The sequence below is a fragment of the Aythya ferina genome (assembly GCF_964211825.1).
Source record: "Aythya ferina genome assembly, chromosome: 1".
Classification (NCBI taxonomy): domain Eukaryota; kingdom Metazoa; phylum Chordata; class Aves; order Anseriformes; family Anatidae; genus Aythya; species Aythya ferina.
The window spans coordinates 29845997-29869729 of record NC_140296.1 but is presented as its reverse complement, the minus strand read 5'-3'; the positions used below and the strand labels follow the sequence as shown (position 1 = coordinate 29869729).

The 23733-nt window shown below is 42.0% G+C and overlaps 2 protein-coding genes across 10 annotated transcripts in view; one reads left to right on the top strand and one right to left on the bottom strand.

The window, feature by feature from the left end:
- The window catches only part of LRCH1 (leucine rich repeats and calponin homology domain containing 1), a 117685-nt gene extending 107641 nt beyond the window's left edge, over nucleotides 1-10044 (top strand). For all 4 annotated transcript variants that reach the window (XR_014695977.1, XR_014695978.1, XR_014695979.1 and 1 more), the window contains one exon: nucleotides 7669-10044. Coding sequence is in view for 1 of the 4 variants with exons in the window: in XM_084529599.1 (XP_084385725.1) it covers nucleotides 7669-7782 (114 nt within the window). In the remaining 3 variants the exon portion in view is untranslated. The remainder of the gene's footprint in view (nucleotides 1-7668) is intronic.
- A 2508-nt stretch (nucleotides 10045-12552) lies between these two features.
- Nucleotides 12553-22978, bottom strand: ESD (esterase D). Of its 6 annotated transcripts, none has more exons than XM_084529732.1 (9): nucleotides 22848-22978; nucleotides 21644-21714; nucleotides 20618-20706; nucleotides 20336-20434; nucleotides 18093-18217; nucleotides 16878-16997; nucleotides 15824-15922; nucleotides 13740-13907; nucleotides 12553-12775 (listed from the first exon to the last, which is right to left on the bottom strand). In XM_084529732.1, the coding sequence occupies exons 1-9, from the start codon at nucleotides 22944-22946 to the stop codon at nucleotides 12695-12697; spliced, it is 951 nt and encodes a 316-aa protein (XP_084385858.1). In that variant the 5' UTR covers nucleotides 22947-22978; the 3' UTR covers nucleotides 12553-12694. The 6 variants fall into 6 exon arrangements, with proteins under 6 accessions (XP_084385858.1, XP_084385860.1, XP_084385862.1 ...); XM_084529734.1 differs by having other exon boundaries at nucleotides 20618-20738; nucleotides 22848-22917; XM_084529736.1 differs by having other exon boundaries at nucleotides 20618-20741; nucleotides 22848-22863.
- Between the last annotated feature and the right edge of the window lie 755 nt (nucleotides 22979-23733).

Here is a 23733-nt window from a genome sequence, read left to right as displayed (position 1 = left end):
TGAGGGAACTCTCCTAGTTATTTGGGTGCATAGCTATGGACCTGTGCTCTCATCCTGCACAGGTCTGTCTTCTGTGTGCCTAGCTGCAGTGATTCCAATAGCAGACACTTGCTTAGAGTCTGAGCTTAATGTTTAAGATCCCACTTTCAGAGGGTCCTGGTCTTGATTTTGGTTGTCTTGTTTTAAAAACCTTGCTTTTCAAACGAAACTGAAGGTGGCATAAAGTTTGAATCACTTCAGTGTCTATTAATCTATGACTATTTACAATCCAATGTATGTATTTGAGACAAAAGCGATGTCTTCTGCAGGGCTGGGATTTTACTGGTAGCCAGGTCTCCTGTTAATGCTTTGTGTTGTGTAAGTACCAATCCACATGTCTAAATATTTCTTAACGTTTTTTGAACTTAGAAAATCAAGTGACAGAAGTTATTGCTACCATCCTGTAGTTCCTATCTGTGTCATTGTCTGATATTGTGTGTGATTATTCTCAGTATCCCATAGCTTTGGGAGGGAGGTAAGAAAAGTAATAGGTCAGACTTGCAGAGGTGTGCCAGTGAAGGCCAGCTGCACGTATCCCCACGACACTGATGTATGATTCTCACACTGTTGTGATGTTCTAACTTTACCTACATTTACAATACAAACATCTTCTTTTATTACATAGAGTACATTTTCTCAATATTCTCAACCGTAACAATGTACAGCAATTAAAGTACAACTTTACAAGAACTTTTTCGGAGTTATGGAGTTAAAGCCATCTTGAACCAGACTGTGGAAGGTGACCATATTTGCTTCATGACACACACAGCCTTACTGTACATGAAGCTCACCCATTTTCTGTACTTTTTGTATTTTTTCTGGTCATAACAGTTCCAAATATGCATAAATCTTACAGGGAAAGAGATATTAGAATACACACATTTCTGTAAGTGTAGTAATGTTTCTCAAAATATATTTTAAAACAGTACAGATGTGAAAACTACCTGCTTTCTCCTCCTAAAAGCCAGTAATTAATTCTCCTGCTAAATGGGGAGGTAGAAACTAAAACAGGTATGTAGCTAATTAATCTACTCGTGTGGGTTCTTTAATAAATTCAGAGTCCTATTTCTGTGCTCTTGTTCGTGTAGCGTTAATACTCAAGAAACCACCAGTTTTGTTGGCTGGTTGTTCTTCACCTCTTAGGAGATCCCAATACTGAGACCCTGTTATAGAGCTGGTACTTACCACTTACAATCAGTCACGTGATTAAATTGATGATTTAGGGTTTTAAAACCATCTGTATTGTTCCCTGCCACATTCATTCATTGATAACAGAAATTACATTTGCTCCCCCATGTGCTTCCCCATTCATTTTTTCCCCACTGCGGTGCCAGGATGGTCATCGGAAATTTTCAAACGGATTTCTTCATACATTGGTCTGCTCAGATGTACTTTACCCTTTATATTGGTTGCTTTTGGATCCTGTGGAGGTAATCACATCCATACTGCAATAAAGTAATAAATACAAACTGTAATGGATTAATTTAATATGCATTCAGGTAAAAAAAAATGCTTGCACTGGATTACAGCTAATATTTTGATATGAGGATTTGGCCTTAGTGCAGTGTAGTAGCTGTTCAAATGCCTTTTTCTTCAAGTACATACTAACAAGCTTTTACAGCTGCAAACCCTTTATGGATCCCATTGCATTCCTAATAAGCTTACTGAAAGGCTACAGTTACCATGAATGGGATCACGTTAGACCTGAGCAAATACATATTCAGTCCAGTCTTGTACTCCATAGCCACAAATAAGTTTTCTAATTATTGCCACTCTGTTTGTCACAGAAAGAGCTGCTATTGGCATTTTACTTATATTACTACAAAAAAAAAATAAAATAACAAAAGCACTCGTGTATGTAGGTTTACAAACAGTTTAGAGTGGGTTTTCTGTTTTGTTTTAGTTTTTTATTGCCATTTCCTTCACGTCCAGCACACAAGCTGCATAAAGCAATAAGCAGAAAGCAATACGAAAATACTTTCAGGTAATGACCCATTCTATGTGGATGATGCCAAACATTATCATTCCTTCATTTAGTCTCTTAGCATTTAGTGTATATGGTTATGGTATAGCTGGTATTTCCCTGTAAGTATGCATTTTCTCTTACTGTTTAATGTGTGTCTGTCTTTAGTAAGTTCATAGAGCTTTCCATTCCCTCCAGTTTCAGGTGGTTGTTTTCTTACCATGTTAGGATGAAACTGGCAAAATAAGTGGTCTGCCTTAAAGCTGTATGGCTCAAGGCCAGCATCTGTAAACTGGGTACAAAGCCATCATCTGCAAATGCAGTTTTGTAAATATTTGTAATTTATTGCATGTTCAGAAGATGCACATATTTAGATCTCTCTCTAGCTATAATTTGAAATACAGAATTGCAGCTGCAGTACTGAAGTTCTGGGTTGTTGGGATTTGTTCTGTTTTTGTTTTTTCCTTTTTCTAATCTGGTCACAAGTGTATGCTTCAACAAAACATACGAATCTTTCCTTTGGAAATTAAAAGAAAAAATGGATTAAATATACCTATGGCCTGAATCACTTTTTGATCTGGTCTTTTCTGTTGTATTTCAAATGGTAACTTCAGGGTATTTGGGCATGTATGGATATCAGCAATGATAGTTGTTACAGAAAATATATTTACAAAGATACGATTTCACATTCCCTCAGATATGTGAAAAAGAAAATGTTTGCTCTATTTTTTCAGCTCTTTGGAAAGAAAGCTTTGCCTTGACCTTGCAAAAATTTAAGGCTTGTGTATTTAATATGTTTGCTTAAACATAGGACCCTGACATTTCTTTTACTGACTGTCCATTTCAGAATATTTGGCCTCAAACTTTAAAAAATGAGCGTTGCACGGACTTCTTTTCAATTCGTACTTAAACAAATTCATTTCTCTGTTTTGCTAACAGATGTAGTTGGGCACTGATGTTACTGTGATGTGGTCATTTCACCACTTGCCCATGTGATATAATGGCAACAATTTATTTGGTAACGAACTGCTGTGTCTGAATTTTCAAGCTGTTTGCCTTGGCATAATCCAATTCAAACAGTTGCTTGACTCTGAAGGCATCTGATCTTAAAGAAAATGGATGTGTGTGTGTCAGGTGTCACATATCCTTGTGGGATTGGTGTCCTTGCGTATTCCTGTTCTTAATTTTACACCACCTAAATCAGAAGTTTTGTCCCAGGATTAGATAACTGCTTTGGCGAGTGCACACACTTGTGTTATGTTTGCAGGTGTGCCTGTTGTGCCGTCTTTTTGTGTTGCTTTGTGACTCAGCCTCCTGGCTGCTGCCTCCCTTTTTTGCTTGGGTGATTTGCTGTGGTTGTGTGTCTGTCCTGTGGTGTCCCCCCGTCCATCCACCCCCCCCCATAAAGCCAAAGAGGCTCGTTCTTTTGCTTCGTAGGAGTTTGCAAATGTCTTTGTGTATTCAAAACGGATATATGCCTGTAGAAAGTGGTTTGCCTGCAACAAATAATTGTTTCTCTGCGTTTCTAGGAAAAACTGCACTAAGCATTTAGGTCTTGGTTTTACAGTAGACAGAGAAGAGAATGGTCTGACAGCCCTTTCCTCTGCGATGGTTTCTAGACTGGGGGTTAGCAGCTGATTCTCCTGTCTTTCTGGGCTTTGTTCAGTGATGGTTTCAACAGGGGTACGTTTAGAGAGGTGATTCATATTTGGTATTGAAGAGTTATGGGTTTGATGCTACTGTGGAATGGACAGAAATTGTTACAAAGGTAGGGAGAAATGGGCGAAGAGACATCTAAAAACCTTGGAGACGTGGGTGAGTTCTTCTCTTGGTCACATGAATTTTCTTAAAATTTGGCATTTTGAAATAAGTTCTGAAGTCTTGGTGGTTTTCACCTTCACAGCTCTAATGGCAGTGGTTTCCACTGGGTTGAAGGCAGCTGTTGTGGTGGGGAAGAGCAGAGCAAAGCATAGAAAATGAATGGACTGCCCTGCTGGGACAGGGGCTGAGCACAAGGTCTGAGACAACTGGGATCATGACCCAGCATAACTGCTATGCAGAAGGCTGAGTTTGGTTATCAAGTTGATTTTTCTTATTTTGAGTTAAATGTATTACTCTAAACCTGGGATTTGAAAAATACATGAGGCAGAGTTGGTGCGAGCTGTTTGCAGAGCTTTTGAAGGTAGTGGGTAGGGCTTGGACAAGAGGATCGATGCATGACACTTCTAAGATGTAGGTCTTTGTAGTAGCTGGTAAAGGTCTCCTTGGCAGGTGTGGAAAGTTCATCGTAGCCACACATTTAAGGGCAGAACGATAAAATAGTAACCAAACTTCTCCTCAATAAGAAAAGGCTGTCAGTTGTACGTCTTTCAAGAACTAATGACGAATGATGCACAAGATAAAAAGTAATGGGAAACTTCTGACTCCAGGAGCACTGCTGTTTGCAGACCTCTTCAAATAGCCTCCCTGTTTGAGGATGTCTTGCAAATATGGCAAGGAGAGGGAGGTTGTCTTAGAGAAATGGGATTTCTGTAGGGTATTTAGAAGAGTTAGGTAAGGCATTCTCTGTAAAAGCTGAAAAGTTTATGCTGGGTAGTTTTGTTGTTTTGTTTTTAATATGAATTCCTTTTCATGCTTTTAGTTAAAATGTGCTTATAAATAATTGCAAGACAAGAAGTCTGTTCTGGCAAGAAAGAGTGACAGATAAGAGAATAATTCTTCGAGTGTGGGAAGGTGCCACAAAAATGGCAAGTTTAGAATTTTATTTGTTAAGGAAACATCCTGAACTGTGTTTTTGCAGAAAATAATAGGAAAAAAAAAAAAAAAAAAGAATATTTTCATACCTTGCAAGGTAGGTTGCTTTGGAGATTGAATCCAAAAACCTATCCCTATCCTTCAGCCTTGTGACATTAGCGGTTTGGGTATTGGATTCAGCAGGCATAGATACTTAATGCCTTTTGTCTAGAGTGGAAAACTAATGAAATACTGGTGTGTGTGCCACCAAATCTGACATTCAGAGCCTAGTTTGTTTGCAAGGGTGCTTAAAAAGAGTAAAAGAGTGGAGAGCGTTTCACTTGAAATGTCATTCGTATTCTCAACAAATATTTTTTGAAAATTATCAGAATCAGAGTATCTTAAATTTTTTGTAAGAACTTTTTTTTTTTTGATGGGCAAAATACTTTTAGTACAATCATACGGTTGAACTAGAAATATTTTTTGCCTTTTATTTGATTTTCACCATCTCTGCCTTCTTCTGTGGTTACACTTTTAGTTAGGTATCAGTTTAGGAGCTTGCATCAGAGAAACATTATCTTATAAGGAACTATATAAAGATTTTTTGTAGTTTATACAGTTTTATAAGATACCTTTTATTCCCCTGGAAGAAGGTAAGGAGAACTTCCTCTGAGAGTTTTCAGGTCTGCAGTCTCTCAGTCACAGAACAGTGAGTACAAGTCAGTGCAGAATCAGTGTCTTAAATTAAATGACTAATTTGGGGTAGATTTGAACAGGAATCTGGGTGTCACTATTTGAAATATAACTATTTGAAGGTTATCTGTCTGTAATGGTTTCTTGGGTGTGCATGTGCAGAAGGAACCCACAGTATTTGTTTGGTATTTGAGGCTATAACCCGTAAAGTCCCAGAATGGTTGGAGTTGGAAGGGACCTTAAAGCCCACCCAGTCCCACCCCCCTGCCCTGGGCAGGGACACCTCCCACCAGCCCAGGTTGCCCAAAGCCCCATCCAGCCTGGCCTTGAGCACCTCCAGGGATGGGGCAGCCACAGCTGCTCTGGGCAGCCTGTGCCAGGGCCTCACCACCCTGAGGGAAGAATTTCCTCCTAACATCTAAAATCTCCCTTCTTTTAGTTTAAAGCCATTCCCCCTTGTCCTATCGCTCCACTCCCTAACAGTCCCTCCCCAGCTTTTCTGCAGACCCTCTTCAGGCACCAGAAGGCTGCTATGAGGTCTCCCCAGAGCTTTCTCCAGGCTGAACAACCCCAACTCCCTCTGGCTGTCTTCATAGGAGAGGTGCTCCAGCCCCCCAGTCATCTTTATGGCCTTCCTCTGGACTTGCTCTGACAGCCCCACGTCCTTTTTGGGCCCCAGAGCTGAAGGCAGCACTCCAGGTGGGGTCTCAGAAGAGCAGAGCAGAGGGAGAGAATCACCTCCCTCACCCTGCTGGCCACACTGCTTTTGGTGTAGCCCAGGATACAATGAACCCATGAACATTAATATATATACACATACATATACAGAAACATTTTAAATAGTTATTATAATTCATATCTTATGCTTATCTTTTATAATTTAGCAGTACCAGATGCCACAGTTGTGGAAAAAAGGTTTGCTCTCACTTTTCAGGTTCTGTAGTTAACAGAAATTGTACAATTTCTCTTAAGTAGGCTAACTTCAGGTGTTTAACAGTCTTGGGCTGCAATAAATCTCCCTCAAACTAAACATGAAACCTTCTTGATGATGGTTTTATTAGCAATTTCCATAGACTTTGGAATTTGTCCTGTTAGAGACTATTTAAGGCTGTTGTTGATGGATCTCCCTTTGGGATTTTGATGTGTTCAAAGTCCAGAACCAACCAGTACCACTTCACCATTAAAGGGAGGGAGCAGCCTGAGTGAGAGATGATGAACTGCTGTGGGCTGGGGCCGTGGCAGCAGGTGATCAGTTTTCATCACCCCAGAGAGGCATCAGTTGGATGCCTCACACGTTGCTTTTAGGCCAACAACAACAACAAAATCATTACCTGACTCTGCTGATGGTCATGCAGAGATGCTTAGGGAAAGAACAGGAGGTTAGATCACTTACATGGTGCTTTTTCAAACTTAAAGCAACTTGACAAAGAGTTTAGGGACTTCATGAGCCAGATGTTGTATCTACATGTTTGTGTTTAATGGCATTTGATTTTTTTTATCCATCCATGTATTTGTCATCCCATTTACACTTCTGGCTTCCATGTTGTGCCAGTGAGTCTCCCAGTTGCAATTATGGTTTGTGACGTAGACATTTATTTATTCTAAGCCTGGTGCCTGACTTCATAATCTCACCTATTTGGTTAAGATGAATCCAGCTGTGTTAACTTTCTTAAAGACGGAGCTAATTGTGACACAAGGCTACGTCTCTAAGGAAGGCTTTCTGTAATGATTCACTGTGGGATTCTTTGTTGCCTGTTGGAGAAGCAGTATTTGTTATCTGACTGCCTTCTGATAAACAGCTAGTAGCTTTCATCCTGGCCTTGAGTGCTGTGTCCTAATGGTCAATGAAGTTGATTCCTGGGTATTTCAGACTAAGCATACTCAGAACCAACTGCTTCATCCAGTGAACGCGCACCATTACGCACACTTCTCTGTAAATGCTAAGGGGTGACTTCCACGGTGCGTATCCTGGGACCAAGACCTCCCCTCCTCGAGCTCAGTGGTAGAACTTTTTTTGGCTGATTAAAGAACAGCCTTCAGTCCTGTGAGGCCCAGAACATGACCAGATCTCGTGCTAGTTCATAGATAAAATGAGAGCAAAACGAGATACAAAATCACGGGAAAAGCTTTCAAACTGCAAACAGCAAATGGTTCCTACTTGTCGGGTGTTCATATAAAGTGACATTTTGCAATCAGTACTGAATAACCTAATCTCTGCTCCTTTGTTTGTCTTTTTCTAGGAGAAGCTCTGCCTACCACATCACATCCTAGAAGAAAAGGGCTTGGTAAAAGTGAGCATAACAGTTCAAGCCTTGCTAGATGTAACCACAGTGAAACAAGCTTTATTCACATGAAACTGTCCCTGCTGTTACCAGCTCCACTGTGCCATCAAAGAACGAAATCACTGCCCATCTTTTCAAACTGCATTGACAAAACAGTGCTCCGAGAGTATTCTTAGACTTCTGATTTTGAAATAATCCTTGAGACTGTACACGTGCGTCGAACTTCAAACCTGAAACTAAACAGAAACATTTTATAGAGCAAATTGGCGCTTCACTGCTTTTATAGTTCACTTTGTACAGTACTTAAACAGCCACCTCTCTGCCACTTATCAATGTGTGGAGTACACAGCTGTCTTGCAGCAAGATACCTTCGTATTATTAAACTAAGAATCAGTGTAATCATTTCTGGGGGGAGGGAGAGTAAATCCGACTTCTACCATGTTAGGTTTTTCTGCAGTTGCTTCAGGCTATTGCCTTTTAAAAATATCCAGACATAAAATATTTATATAAATATTATTTATTAGTGAGTTGTTATTCATCCTTTGGATGCAAAATGTAAATTAGGAAACTGTATTTTATTACTGCTTTTTTGTGGTTAAACACTTTATTTTAATATAAATATTTAGTTATTTTTTATTCAACTTGGTGTGCAGTAGCTCTAGATCTCCATAAATTGTATTTTCTAATATGTAAGATAAAAGAAAAAAACAATCAAAATAGGTGCTTTTATTAAAAGAACAGCTAGCTGGAATGGCATTCTTTATTTTTCAATTAGTGGAACATTGGTAAAAAGTTTGTCTGCATTCCGTTCCGTTTCCTACATTCCAGTAGCACTTCTCCCCCAGTAGGCTCAATTGGCTGAAACCGAGAGCACACCCATTTTACTTGTATATAGATGTTTAGAGGGAAAAAAAAAAAAAAAAAGGAAAGACATAAACTTGAAAAAGAAATGTGAACAAATATTTTTGATCGCTTATTTTACTATGCACAAGACATTTTAACTTTTGCCACAGCAGGATGATGTGCATTAGGATCATGTGTCTTGAAATATGATTTTTGCACTGTAACTTCTTGTAAAGACTACAGCACTACAGAACGAGTAACGAGAAATAGCACAAGGACGTTAACAAGGTTTACCAGGTAGCCAAAAAAAAACAACCAACCTTCAATAAATCTGTCGCTAGGAGATAAAATTGCCAAAGGCAGTCTGAAAGACCTGATCTTCCAGATGCAAGCTGCTGGGTACAGTGCTTCTCCGTGTGGTCATCGGCATGGCCGAGTCCCGTAGTTTCCCAGTGAGTTAAGCACAATGTTCTGTAGGATCTGACCTCTAATCCCACATCAGCAATAGGAAATAAGGTTCTTTTTCTTACTACTAAAAATTTTGGAAGAGTTTTCTTAAAAGCGTAACTTATCATTGAAACATCGCATGTTGTAGATCTAAAAGTTCCAGCGCAGTGATTGTCACGGCACCTGGAGCATCCATTTTTCTTTGGTCTGAAAAGCTAAAAGATGTAACTTGAGCAAGCAGGACAGGGAAGCTGCACGTGATGAAAAGGCTAGCTGGTAGGGGGTCACTGTTGCATATAAGCAAGTAGTTTGAAAGGCATTAATGGCAAAAATGAGGCAATGTGGTGGGAGAATTAAATAGCAAGAGGATGTGGAGCAAATCAGTGTATAAAGACTTTTTGGAAGAAAGAGCGATGCGGACTTGTCACTACTGCGTGTGTAGGCAAAGTTACACGCATGTTCACACACTGCATTTAAAAACACCACTGTTTCCATAGCAGATTCGTAGTCTTTAATACAGTATTTGGATGCAGACTATGCATTTTAACACCACAAATTGCCAATTTCCTCATCTGTAGTGAGAGTAACACGTTGGGAGGAGAAAAGTGGGCTTGCAGACAGTGAGATGTGGAAGAGCCAGTCACTTCAACCAAAGCAAAGCGTTTCTTTTTTTGGAGGGAACATTGACTTAAATTATAATTTTGATTGGCAGCTAGCGTATTGTTTCCTATAAAAATGTACTGTGCACTTTAACACTAAATTAAAAATGTATTTTAATATTTTACAGAGCTGCACAAATATCTGTTTTGTCAAAAAGCACGCGCAATGTAAAGAAAGTAAGTTTTCAAGTTAGAGTTTATCAAATTTTAAAAAGCATTCAAAGATGGAGTATAAAAATAGGATTATTAATTTCTGCATCTTGAGGGATAAAATGCAGGTTTCCTGAGTATTTTTTTACAATGTATATATTGCAACATGAAGCTTTGTAATTATTATTTTGACAAATCTTGGTTTTTCATAATTAAAATTTTGTTTTTCTCCTGATAGTGTCTTTCGGTATTTGCTTAAAGTTGGCTGTAAATAGCTCTGAATATTTTGTAATACAGCTTTTTTTTTTTTTTAAATGCAGTCTTAACCTGTACGGCTAAAGAGAGAGAATCTTCATGGCTCTTTGTACACTATTTACATGTGCAATAAAACATGCATGGCAAATCTATAATACCATAAGCAGTGAACATAATGTATATAGGAAATCTTTACTGTAGTTACAATTAAACTCTATTATTTGTAGAAACTATTTAATGACTGCCCCGTCATTGACAGTTTATTGTACAAGAGATGGTCCTCAGAGAGCTTAACCTTGTGAGTGGTGGATGAGGCGTTGGGGATGGAGAAGATGATTGTATGACCCAAACACAGCAATTTTACAGCTAAACTAAGAATTAGGATCCGCTGAGTAACTGTCAGGTTGTCTGTTCAGTGTTTTTGTCAGCTAGGAAAGCTGCTGGGGTTCTTCTTTAATCCAGGCACCTGGTTTAATGTACTCAAAGATGAACAGGGGGGCCCAGCAGGGCTGTTTTTTCTGGTCCCTATGCTTACAAAGGGGCTTGCTGCATTTCCTTCACAGATTCAAATCCCTGCTTCAGGCTCTGGAGAGAGGAATTAAAATTCCTGCAGGTGAGCTTCCTCTGAGGCTTTGCTGTCTGTGTTGCCTAAAATCTCCTGTCATTTAGTGAACAGCAGCAGGGGGCTGAAGTGCCCTGGGTTCCACAGCTCAGCTGGGGGCGAAGGAAGACTTTTATTCTGGTGAAGCTAAGAAATAACACAGTTCTGACCTGAAGCTTGGCTGTAGAAATGGGCAGTAGGGACTGCTGCTCAAAAGCTGAAGCGTATGGCCTTTCCCATGCAGGTTTCTGAAGTCACATAAATACAGTCTGCTGGTTTCTCATTCTTCGAAGGAAATCTACTATTTGCCTTAGGAGATGATTTTATGGCTGTATTTGGTCACTTCTGGTAGCAGACTTTGTATTGCAACAGCCATAAAAAGCCAGGACAGCCCAATTTCATAATTTCTGTGGGCAGGGGCTTCCAGAGCTCCTCCAGTGCAGCTCCCCACAGGTGAGCAGAGCCTACCTGACAGCAGGCAGCTGCTGGTAGTGCCCAGTTGAGGCCTGAGCCTTGCCAATGCTGCATTTCGCAGTCTCACGCAACTTCTCATTGAGGTGGTGGTGAGACCAGGTGCCTGTAATCACCCACACAGATGATTCAAGTACCCAAAGCCTTCTCAGGGGTTTGCTCTGTCCTGGACTTGCAGCCTGTGGACAATGGCAGATTTGATGCCCCTTCCTTGTCAGCCTGCTACAAAGAAGTCCCCAAAGTCAGGGCAGCTTCTATAAAATCTTGAGGTTGCTTTAAGTGCTTGGGGACCTGCATGAGAGCCCTGCTGACACTCACCTGAATCTCCTCCCATTCACAAGCAGGGCAACTGAGAGCCACTTGCAAAGAGGAAAGCAGCAGAGCATGGAAATGTGAAGTTTTATCACAATTATCACAAAAACAGTGCTGAGTAGTGGCGATGAAAAGTATTTTCAGCTCCAAAATTGTAGCTGTCCTGTTGTTTGGAAAAGCCAACATTGCAGTTGAGCTCCTGGAGGACTGTAGTCTAAGGGCAGAGGAAAAAAAAACCTCCCCACCCCTATCCACAGAAGAATGGGAGACTTAGAATGACACCATAAAAATGTATCAGGTACAAAAGGGCCTTTTTTCCTCCCATGCAGGGCAAGCTGTTTCCTACCATTAACCCAGCAGCTCTAAAACAGCAGCTAAAAGCACTTAACTTACAGGGTTAAACCTGCTTTTTAATCGCCTCTAATGTAACGTGCAGGTGCCTGTACTCCTTAGGGAATGAGAAAATGGCACAACCATTTCCCTTAAACACAATAAAAGTCTCAGAGGAGGCTGGGATTGCAGCTAAGCAAACCCAGACTGCACACCCTTCCCTGGGGAAGCAAAGGCTGCCTTTCCCCCTCTGCACGTTACAAGTGGGCTCAGCTTGACCATGGGAAGAGCAGAGCTGATGAGTGGAGAAAAAACACCTCCTTTAATACAGGCTGCTTACTTCACTTGCTTTTCAGAAGTCTTTTCTTTGAGTATCATCCATGAAATACTCTTCAGATTATTGGTTGGATATGAATAACGCACAGAACAGTAAACCACAGTGCACAGCAACCTCCTCTATCCTCCACCAGATCTTGTCCTTGGAATATACTGAAAGAGGCCAAGGAAAAACACACCAAATGCTTCAGATTAAGTAACTTGACTGGTTGTGGTGCTTCCTTTAGCACTCTGACAAACTGAACGCTGAGGAGGCACACTTTTATTCATAGCCTTTGGATATTTGTGCTACAAACAGCCATGAGGGCCCAAGTACATACCCACATTCCTATTCTGAAACTCACCTGCTGATTTTCACATTGACCTAGAACACATGGTACTGAGCGAGTTTTCAAAGCTTGCAAGAAAATTCAAAATACTTCCTCTAAAACACACACATCAAATCAAATGAGACTTTATTGCATTATCAGTACAATCGGAAGAGCTCCGTTTTACAGATGCTGCTTCAGCAAATGATTTCTGTTGTGTTCACCTGTACCTCAGGATTCACATCAGCAGATGACACTTCCATCCACGTAGATCAGGCATTAAGGTATTTTGCGTGGTGCTTGATGTGGTCGTTGATAAACGTAGAAATGAAAAAATAGCTGTGATCGTAACCCTAGAAAATAACAGCAGAAAAGAGATCAGCAAACATACGTAGTTGATGATAAAGCAATCGTGCTACACTCTCTTCTAGGGAAATTAGTATCTTAGGTTTTAATAAATCAAAACCACCTGCCTTATATATAAAAACTGTAAAGCATTCCTAACAGGCTGAGCATGGGAAGGTGAACAACAAATGTACCTTCACCTGCCCTAATTGGGGTATGTGAGTTAGAGTTGGGTAACAGCAAGAGTCAGCTGCATGGCAGGATGCAATTTGAGAGTAGCTCCCCTCACTGGCATTGCCCGACTGGTAAAATACAGGGTAGAAGAACACAGCCCAAGTCTGAGTTAATGCTCCAGCACTATGCTAAAATGACAAAGAAACCTCTGAACTGTTCCAGTTTGTCAGCACTCACTGTATCTTGTGGCACAGGGCTGTATAAAAGCCCTTTGGATAGATCAGTGAGGACGTAATAAAGCCCTCACTGGGTCTGGCCTGACGTTGCCACTTGCTTACAAAGACCCCAGTGCCCTCAGTGTGGTGCTACTCTGGGTCACTGCACTGCAGGAAAAGCTATCCAGGTCTTTAAGTGAATCTAAGATTTCAAGCAATTCCACAACTTTCCTGATTTCCACAGACACAGGCAAGCTAAACCACAAAGCTCCGCACTGAACACGATGAGGATACAGCACAGATAAGGAATCCTGCAAAAACACAACTTTCGCGTTGCTTGTACAGTGTCTGTGATACCGGTTAAAAATCTCAAGTGCTGCTGCTTCAGCCTGCTACTGGCTGAAGATGATCAGATCGGTTCGTTGAAAGTAGAATCCTGACCCCACCTAGCGGTAAAACGCAGCTGGGCCTCACGGATATCCCACTCCTTGACAGCCGAGGTACAGCAAAACCTAACTTCTTTGACCACGTGCTACATACAGCCAAAAATCACCAAGCACCAAGCCTGCTGGTGCAGACTTGCCTGCTGCAGCCTGAAGACCACTGGGATTTTCCTCTCAGTGCAGGCGGCAATGAAGTTGTCCGGCAGGAGCTGGCCCGCTGACAGGAACTGGTCGTCTTTGCCTTGGTCGATCAGGATGTCCAGGCGAGAGTCTGGATAGGACTTCACAAGTTGTGTAGCATCGTATGCCTGCAGAAATAAAAGAGAGACAACGTTCAATTCTGTGTGTTAGACTGGGTCTAATCTGCTGACCGCAAGAAAAGAATCAGGACATCACGTTGAACTTTGGAAGAACGATCAGCCTCTCATGCACTTCTCTATAACTAGAGGTTGGAGGAAGAAAAAAAAAAAAAAGAACAATTCTACTTAATGACAAAAGAGGAATTTGGGCATAAATCAAAGTTAGGAAATTAGCAAATAGAGTATGCAAAAAGTAAGGAGAAAACATTTGTTTTTTGTCATCGATGATCTGGACGAGGGCATCGAGTGCACCCTCAGTAAGTTCGCAGATGACACCAAGTTAGGTGCATGTGTCGATCTGCTTGAGGGTAGGAAAGCTCTGCAGGAGGATCTGGATAGGCTGCACCGATGGGCTGAGGTCAACTGCATGAAGTTTAACAAGGCCAAGTGCCGGGTCCTGCACCTGGGGCGCAATAACCCCAAGCAGAGCTACAGGCTGGGAGAGGAATGGTTGGAAAGCTGCCAGGCAGAGAAGGACCTGGGAGTGATGGTGGACAGTCGGCTGAATATGAGCCAGCAGTGTGCTCAGGTGGCCAAGAAGGCCAACGGCATCCTGGCTTGTATTAGGAACAGCGTGACCAGCAGGGCTAGGGAGGTGATCGTCCCCCTGTACTCAGCTCTGGTGAGGCCGCACCTCGAGTACTGTGTTCAGTTTTGGGCCCCTCGCTACAAGAAGGACATGGAGGTGCTTGAGCGGGTGCAGAGAAGGGCGACGAAGCTGGTGAGGGGCCTGGAGAACAAGTCCTACGAGGAGCGGCTGAGGGAGCTGGGCTTGTTCAGCCTGGAGAAGAGGAGGCTCAGGGGTGACCTTATCGCTCTTTTTAGGTACCTCAAGGGAGGCTGTAGCGAGGTGGGGGTTGGCCTGTTCTCCCACGTGCCTGGTGACAGGACGAGGGGGAATGGGCTTAAGTTGAGCCAGGGGAGTTTTAGGTTAGATGTTAGGAAGAACTTCTTCACTGAAAGGGTTGTGAGGCACTGGAACAGGCTGCCCAGGGAAGTGGTGGAGTCACCATCCCTGGAAGTCTTCAAAAGACGTTTAGATGTAGAGCTTAGGGATATGGTTTAGTGGGGACTGCTAGCGTTAGGTCAGAGGTTGGACTCGATAACCTTGAGGTCTCTTCCAACCTAGAAAATTCTGTGATTCTGTGATTCTATTCCTGATGCCTGCTGTTCATATGCCGGACTGGGTTTGCAGAGGAGCTTCAAAGTGAATTAAGGAGCCAGAAAACACACTTCTAGCAAAATAAATCCATTCTGCTAAATTTAAGCAAGTTTAATTGTCAATTTTAAAATATATAAACTACTTAATTAACAGCTAGTGCTCTTTATTCCTGTAGTATTTATTTCAGGCCTGAATATCTTCCCTAGAGATACTTTAATCCAATTTACAAGGGATTTATCTGCAGCTTGGGTTTATACATAAGGAAACTGGAATACCTGGTCACAGCGATCCTTCTAACTTAAATCTAGGAATACAGCACAAAGTTTCTGAATACTGAAGGTATTTCAGTAATACCTTTTTTTCTTTTAAATCTTTTAACATTCTCACTGCTTCCATGCATTACAGAAAAGTCTCAAACTGCCCATACTTCTTCTAAGCCCACATTTTAAGATCTTCATAAACCAAGGAAGAATTTAGTCAATTTGATGAGAGCCTCCTATTTCATTACAGTTGTTATAAGCACCATCAGGCAATAAATAGCAAGACAGACCCACCAGACGTGTGCAATGCTTACCCATGCTTACGAGAGCATTAAAAGAGAAATACCAGCTCAGGAGCACTCCAGAATTTTGTTCCAGCGTCCTGCTGCATTTACAGATCACTTGCTGATGCATTTTAAAGGCCTGTGAGTTTCAACACCTACCTCCCATTTGCTTGCATCTGATCCCAGATATCCGCCAAGGGCTTTCTTCCCCCACTGACACTGAATAGGGTTGCAGATAGGAGCAAAAGCCGACACAGACTGTTGAGTAAGAAAGTGCAAAATAAAACAACACGAGTTAAGAAAAGTGATTTCTGATAACCAAGAAGCAAACCAAAAACCTTCTTAAAAGCTGTTTGAAGCTACTGCCAGAAACCAGGACTGCCACCAACCCTCTGAGCTAGGTGTCCTAACCATTGTACTACTTCCCTTGTTTGTTTTTTTTTTGTTCTCCTTGGCCTGCTTTCCTTTTTGCACAAGCCAAGCTTCAAAAGGGTGGGCTAGATGCCCCATTCCTATATTTGCTGGGAGATGTTGGTTTGATCCATCCATTCCAGCATGCTTATGTTCAAGTGGAATGAAAATGAATGTCCCTTTAGACACCTTGAACACTCCAAACCCCAATCTTTAAGAAAGCTGACATGCAAACATCAGATAGAAAGAAAAAGGGGAAAGGGGTCCAGATTGTATTTTGTGGGGAGTCCCAGTGCTTGTAGTTAAAGCTGCTGTCAGCTGGAGTTCATAGACTCTGCAGTAAGTTCCAAGCAAACACACAAATAGTGGCAGCAAATCGGTTTGCTGGTAATAAAAGCTCCAAAACAAACAAGACAAGATTTTAGAAGGTATAGCAAACGACACAAACTGATTTCTAGACAATATTACCAGCGTGTATTAACCCCAGACCTAAAAGGAGCCCATTTATATTTAACAGTTAAATTGGAAGAACTTCATCTTCAAGAAGAAATTGAACTTAGCTTTTAAAATTTGCATTTTTTTTAATTTTTTTTTTTTTAATTTCACTAATGTCAAATACTCACACATTCCAGAGTAGTGTTTCTTCCTTATTCTAATAATAAGTTATCAATGAACTACTACAACTAAAACTATGCATGTATTTAACACTGTAACAGAACTTGGTATCAGGTTGTCTTTCTTCACTTGTATAGAAGTCTGTATAAGCCTTAGTATACTGCATATACACTGGACTATATCTTACTTTGTACTTTCCAGGGTTCTTCAGAGCAAGAATAAGAGCTCCATGACCTCCCATGGAATGCCCAAAAATAGACATCCGTTCAGGATCAGTAGGGAAATTGGCATTGATTAGTTTAGGCAACTGTAAAGGAAGAGTGGAATAAAAACATTAAAGCAACTTTAGTGCGTTTAGACAAAGTAGTATACAAATAGCTAACACCTTTTTACTCAGGCAAGGGGGAATTTTTTTAACCTACAAGAGGGGAGATTTAGATTAGCTGTTAGGAGGAAAATCTTCCCTCAGAGGGTGGTGAGGCCCTGGCACAGGCTGCCCAGAGAAGCTGTGGATGCCCCATCCCTGGAGGTGCTCAAGGCCAGGCTGGATGGGGCTTTGGGCAACCTGGGCTGGTGGGAGGTGTCCCTGCCCGTGGCAGGGGGGTGGGACTGGGTGGGCTTTAAGGTCCCTTCCAATCCGAGCTGTTCTATGAAACCAAAGGCACATCTTTGGTTCTAGCCTGACATTTGTGATCATGACCAGAAGGCAATTTGAACAGGACTGCAAAAAACAAAGAAAACATCTCATCTAACAGTAAGCAATTCAAAATATCTCTGCAGAAATTTATCATAGCCCAGTAACACAGTCTTCTTTTAGTAGATCCACATATATGTACGTGCTCCCATAAATGACCAGAAAGGCAAGTTGGTCTTAAAAAAAAAAAAATTATTTGCACCATTATTGGCATCCCCCCAAGACAGACAGTGGAAGAAGTCGAAGTGAGCAACACAACTGAAGCACCGGTGCAGTGAAATGCAGGGGGTTGCTTCAGAATCAGCAGCGCAGAGATTTTATAAGAACTGAGATTGCACAACTAACAAATCAGGATTAGAAGCGCACGCCAATCCTGTGACATCTCAGGCAGGAAAGCAGACTCAAGGAGTTTCTGCTTCCTCCCAGTTAGGTGTTATCACCTCTGTGCTGTTTTCTCCCTCTTCACTTTTACCACAGTAACTGTTTGGGAAGGAAGGGCCTGAAAACTTGGTAAATTCAGTCACTGAAATAATCAAGAATTGAAAAGAAATAATAAATCCATTTAAAGAAAAAAAAAAAAGACTAAAAGATAAAAAGAGGAAAGCAGGAAACAACAGTCACTTATAGGCTATCAAGATCACCTTAAACAAGCTTAAGTGCTTGGAACAGAGAGCAATCCTTCTTCAGCTTACCCAGCAACAAAGTTACCTCATCCTTGACGTAGGAGTACATCCTATAGTTTGTTTTCCAAGGTTCTTCGGTGGCATCCACATAAAAACCAGCACCAGTGCCAAAATCCCAGCTTTCTTCTTCTCCTTCAATATTGCAGCCGCCTGCCATGAAAATTGGTTCTGTAGTTACCACATCGTCTCTACTAGATGCTCAGAACTGGAGAAACTATTGTTCAAGTTAGACACTGGGCATTAGTTGCTCAATCCCATGTCTCTAACCCTCCAACCTGCAGCACAGCTCAGATTTCCTTTCATTAATACCAAGTTTTCAAGTGTTATTTCAGTAAGGCTTTCAAAACACCACTTAGACGTTACCAACAGATGTAGCAAAGCTCTAACTTGTTTCGGTATCCCCTCATAAATAAGCACAGCACACAAATCTCTCTTACACTAAGCCTGTAAAGCTTCCTCCAATTTACCCAGGGACTTCTTAAAAATTTTTAATCTTTGCTTGGTGTGATCAGTTTATCTCAGCTATTAGACTTCATCCTGTCACGTACAGGAAACTGTGAAAAACAGAAACAGTGGAAAATTTTGTTTCCCTTAGAAAAACAGAACTACCTGTCACCAGAGCAGCTTATGTGCTTCAAACAGCATCTGGTACAGCTCCACTTCTTCAGATTCCACAGCACTGACTGTCCCTGCCTTTTTTTAAGTATGTAACTGTACTTTTTCCGCAGTTCATTTCATTGCTCCCACCTGTAACTCGCCATAAAACTTCTGTAATTTCTCCTCTGAATAACTGCAGGGTTGTATCCTCTTTTCCAAGGCTACACTTCCAAAGTAAATTTGCAAATATCTCCTTGAAAGTCGATGCAACCCATCTCTTCCTCTCCCTTTGATTAGCCTGTGATTTACAAGCTTCTTTTTCGGAACAGAATGTAATTTTTCAAGCTCTGATAGGAAATAATGGCCTTCCTTTTTCTAAAATGTTCCTAGTTTTAGCAACCCAAAATTATATTGGTTTTCTAGCCCACGTGTAATTTGACCATCCCTGACGATTTGTGCAGAGCTACCTTTTTCACAATATGAAATCAGATTTTTGTAAGGATCAAAGTTGAGTTTGCTCCAGTGATGTGCCCTTGAGCACTCACTGGTTTTGTAACTTAAGAGTCCAGCAGTCAGAGGGAGTTGGGAGTGCTTACACAACATGTTGGATACAAAATTCTGTTATCTTCAGACATGAACAAAGACTCAGAAAATCCTACCAGGCAATGAAGGCAACATTTTTCTTAGAAAGAAACTTAAGGGAAATTCTGGAAAAAGAAACTCAAAAAGGAAAACAAACACACAAAACACACAACTGTTCAGTATACCTGGAAAACAAATCTCTACAAAGGAGGAAAGGTAAATTCTACCAGAGCCTGACAGAGAAGCTGTAACTACAGGTGTATCAATTTTTCATACTAAAAGATTTTTTTTTGACCTGACACAACTTCAAAGCCTAGGTATGAGAACCGTCCTCTGGAAAGAACATTACTTCATTCCCCTATTACCTGCGTTCAGATCTGATGTGCTAAAGCTTAGGAAATGTACAAAGGTGGCACTGTCCTCACACAGCAGCACTGATGAGACTTCAGCAGAACCCAGCAAATACTGAACATTGTACACTGAATCCCCCAAAGTTACTGTATTTCCCGTAGATCCACCATTTTCAGGTTTCTCCCATCACACAGAAGCTCAGCCTTGCAAAATAACAAGGCATCATCTTAAAACAGTATTAAAGAAACACTCTATTGCACTTGCAAGGGGAAAGTGTTGTGGTTTGCTTTAAACTTTAAGTACCACAACACTCCGGAGACATGGATTTAATAGGCTTCAGGAGACTGTATAGAATCAAAAGTAAACATTATAGCTTTCTGACAACAGGGTTCTCAAGAGCTTTTTCTAAGCCTCAGCAAGCCATAAAGTGCAAGCATTTCTGGTAACACACGTTTCTTGTTTTCCCTTTTTTCCCCTCTCCTCATTCAATGGCCCCTTTGTTCTAGCTGTAGTAACCGAAACAATAAAAGAGTTTCAAATGCCAGACCTTTACTAGCCTGTTATTAAGAATACAGATGATATAATCCAGCAAACGATATAGAGGCAAGGTCAAATTCTGACTCAGGTGGGCAATACACTTTGTAGCGAACTGCAGCACTCCATTCTTTGAGAATAAAGACAGTGTACTTCACTATAACAACTGAAGTATCTTCAGTCATATTTTCTGTTAAAACTTACGTGGGCTGGTGTCTGGTGCAACTACAATAAGGCCATGTTCAGCTGCAGCTTGCTGAAAACCAGCTTTTGTTATAAAGTTCTGTTCTGTACAAGTTAACCCTAGAAGAAAGAAAAATATGGTCCATTACATATTGTGCCCAGCGTTCCTGTTTCCAAAACCTTTCTGACAGAAAAGGTTTTGAAAAATAATTTATCTATTCTATTTCCATGAACATGCAGGCCACAGTAGCCTAAATATGCTTAATACTCTCTTTTTAAATTCCTAAAATTCATGTTACTTACCTGAGAGCCAATACAGCACAGGACACTTCCCAGTTTCTGCTTTTGGAGGCAAGTAGATTCCAAATTTCATTTTGCATTTTAGCTCTGTACTGTATCAATAAAACACTCCTTGTTATCAGCGCTACTTAATTAACAAGGTCCATAGCATTAAAAAAAGAAAGCAGAATCAATGCATTTCATTCAAAAACAGGTTTACTCAGTGAATTATAACAACTAACATGTTAAATTAAGTGAAATTCAGTTTAAAAACCCAGCCTTAGCCACTTGAATTGGCAACAGTTAACCTTCCCACCTTGTTTGTAAGGCATCAGAACCACAGGCTTACAAATAAGCCATATTTTGCAGTGTTGCTAACACAGAACAGCTTGATAATAGAATTTGAACCCCAGAAATCTTTAACTTGAGCCTTGCATATTACACTGGAAAGTAACTTTTACTGAAGAACATACCACGAGCTACAGAGCATGCTACAGAGCATGCTCCACCAAGAGAGAAGTGTCTTCAGTGTGCTAAATCTACAGGCTGAATGCCCAACTTATGCTGAAGCCTCAGACTGTCATTAAAAGCTCATCTAAAAATAATGGCTTTTCCTTTTGATTAGAAATTTAAAAATGAATTCCTATCTGTTCACCTTCATCAGACAGCTGAAGCACATCTATTGTCTCTCTCTGATCATGGCATTTTGTCAGAGTACATAAAATCAAAATATACGGTAGAGTGAACCGAACTTTATACAGACTGACTCTGTACTACAAGCAGGAAAACCCAAAGTAATGGGGCCCTCGTCTTTAAAGGTGAAAATGCTGGCTTCCCATCTCAGGTCTGCAGCACTAAGCATACTGAACATGTTAAACATTAACATAGAAATATAAGAACACAGCCAAAACAGTAGAAGGCAACATTCCTCACTGAAATATGGATAACAGTGAGAAAAACATTTTCCTGCAGGCTAAGAATACTAACATATATGATACCAAGGATTCACTGCCCCAAAATAAACATTCAGATTGTTTTTGTAGTGTTTACCTGTCATGTTCAAACACCTTCTGGAAACCCTCGAAGCATTTATTGCTAGAAACCTGTTTCAGAGCCATGGTCTGTTAAAAACAGAAGAGCAAGTTAAATTTGAAAATAAAACACTCCACGAGTAAGTTACAGGAACAGAAAAGATGAATACAACTTTAATCATTTTTAATACCACAGTCTGTCAGAACACTCTTGCAAACACTTTCTGATCTTCCATTAACTTTCTGCTGCCCTACATTAGCATCAGTTTTATTGCTGTCTTGCAAGAGAGCTCTATAGTAGCTACGGATGAAGTCAGAACACAGAATAAAACTTAAATTCAGGGCTTGGAAATACAGAAGACGGGGAAGAGTGGAGAGGGAGAGTTTAACTCTTGAGCACAGCACTCTCCAAACTTCCCTGCTTTCTTACAGAGCTGCATCCTCGATTCCTTTACCTCTGCAGTAATTTTAGCTTTCTCTTTGCATACCAACGCTACTATGAAACAAGAAATAGAAACCGCGGCGTGTTGTGGTTAGCCTGGAGCCACACATGCTGAGTGGCCTGCTACCCGCCTGATGAACATGCAGGAGAAAACCTGCCCTGCCTTTGCTTTGCTGGGTGTCAGTACCCAGCTGCTAACTGTAATTATCACAGCACTGAGGGCTGCGATCATCTTTAATTAAACTGCGTTGCTCCGAAAGCCTGGGGGAGAACAGAAGTGGCCACAAAAGTAGACATTGTGAGTTTCATGGCCAGGCAGCTGGTTGCTAAAGGGGTAAAGGGTCGGCAGCGCCACAAACCAACCCCAATGTCAAACCAGGTAATTGTCCAAAATAAAACCACCCTATCCCTCACCCTGGTGCACTCCTGTGCTGCATGAGGGGCAGAAAGCCGCCCCTTGGGGCTTGTTTACGCTCCTTTACCACCCCGAGGGGCTGTCGTCGGGCAGGGTCCCCACAGAGGAGGCCGACCCAGCAGCTTGGGCCGCTTAGGGGCTCGGATTTTAATTTCTGGGCGGAATTTCCCCACAGCCGCTGTATTTAAGCGCTCTCCTTCACCTCCCTTTCCACCCTCCCGCCCCTCAGCCCGGGCCTGAAGGCCCGCCCGTGCCCGCCGCCAGCCCACAGGGGGAAGCGGGGAGCCCCCGGCCAAGCCGTGCTGCTCACCCCGAGCCTCTAGCCCCCAGCCCGGCTGCCTGCACCCCTCCACCCCGCTCCCTTACCTCGGAGGAGCGGTGGGGCCCGGCTGCGGAACGAGCGGGGGAAGAGGCGGCACCGGGCGGGCTCCACCTCCCCTCAACCCCGCCTGCGGGGCCCGCCATGGCGGCCGCCCGCCATGGTGCTGGCGGGGGCTGTCCCCGTCATGGCCTCGGGGCGGTGTGCTCCGCAGGGAGGAATCTCCTCCATCCTTCGTCGCTGTTTAGTTTCGATTCTAGAGCTGAGGAGAAAACCTCCTAGGAACCTCCTCTGCTGCCCTGTTGAGGAGAAAACCTGTTACAAACCTCCCCAGCTTCCCTCTACTATGAGGAGAAAGCCTCTTACAATCCTCCTCAGCTTCCCTGTATTTTGAGGAGAAAACCTTTTAGGAACCTCCTCAGCTTCCCTATACTTTGAATATAGGGAGAGCTCAAACGTGCTTGAGGCAGCCAGCCAGCAGAGCTGCAGGGAGAAGGTGCTCCATGGTGGTGGCTGCCATTTTGCACCCCAGCAGGGGCTGCGGGGTTTGGGCACGGTGAAGCCCAAACTTTAGATGCCCTTGGTGTAGGCATCTTCTTCTGGAGGGACCTGCTGGAGGAGCAGGGCATCCCCTCAAATGTCCTGTCTCTTCAGGCCCTTCTCCAGCTCAGCCTGGAGGCCAGGAGGAGAGCATCTACGTGTGACTCTGGTGTGTTTGTGCCCCAGTGTTTCAGGGATCTACCCGCGTCTCTGCTGGACTTGAAGGTCTTGAACTCTAAAATATCAATCCAGAGACTCTGATAATGCTGAAATATTCAAAACAAGTATTGTTATTAGCACTACTTTCACTCATCCACCAAGACCTTTCTAGTTTAAGTAGTTTTTGTCGTGACACCTCTGTTGGGAGATCACAATATAAATAAATAAATAAAA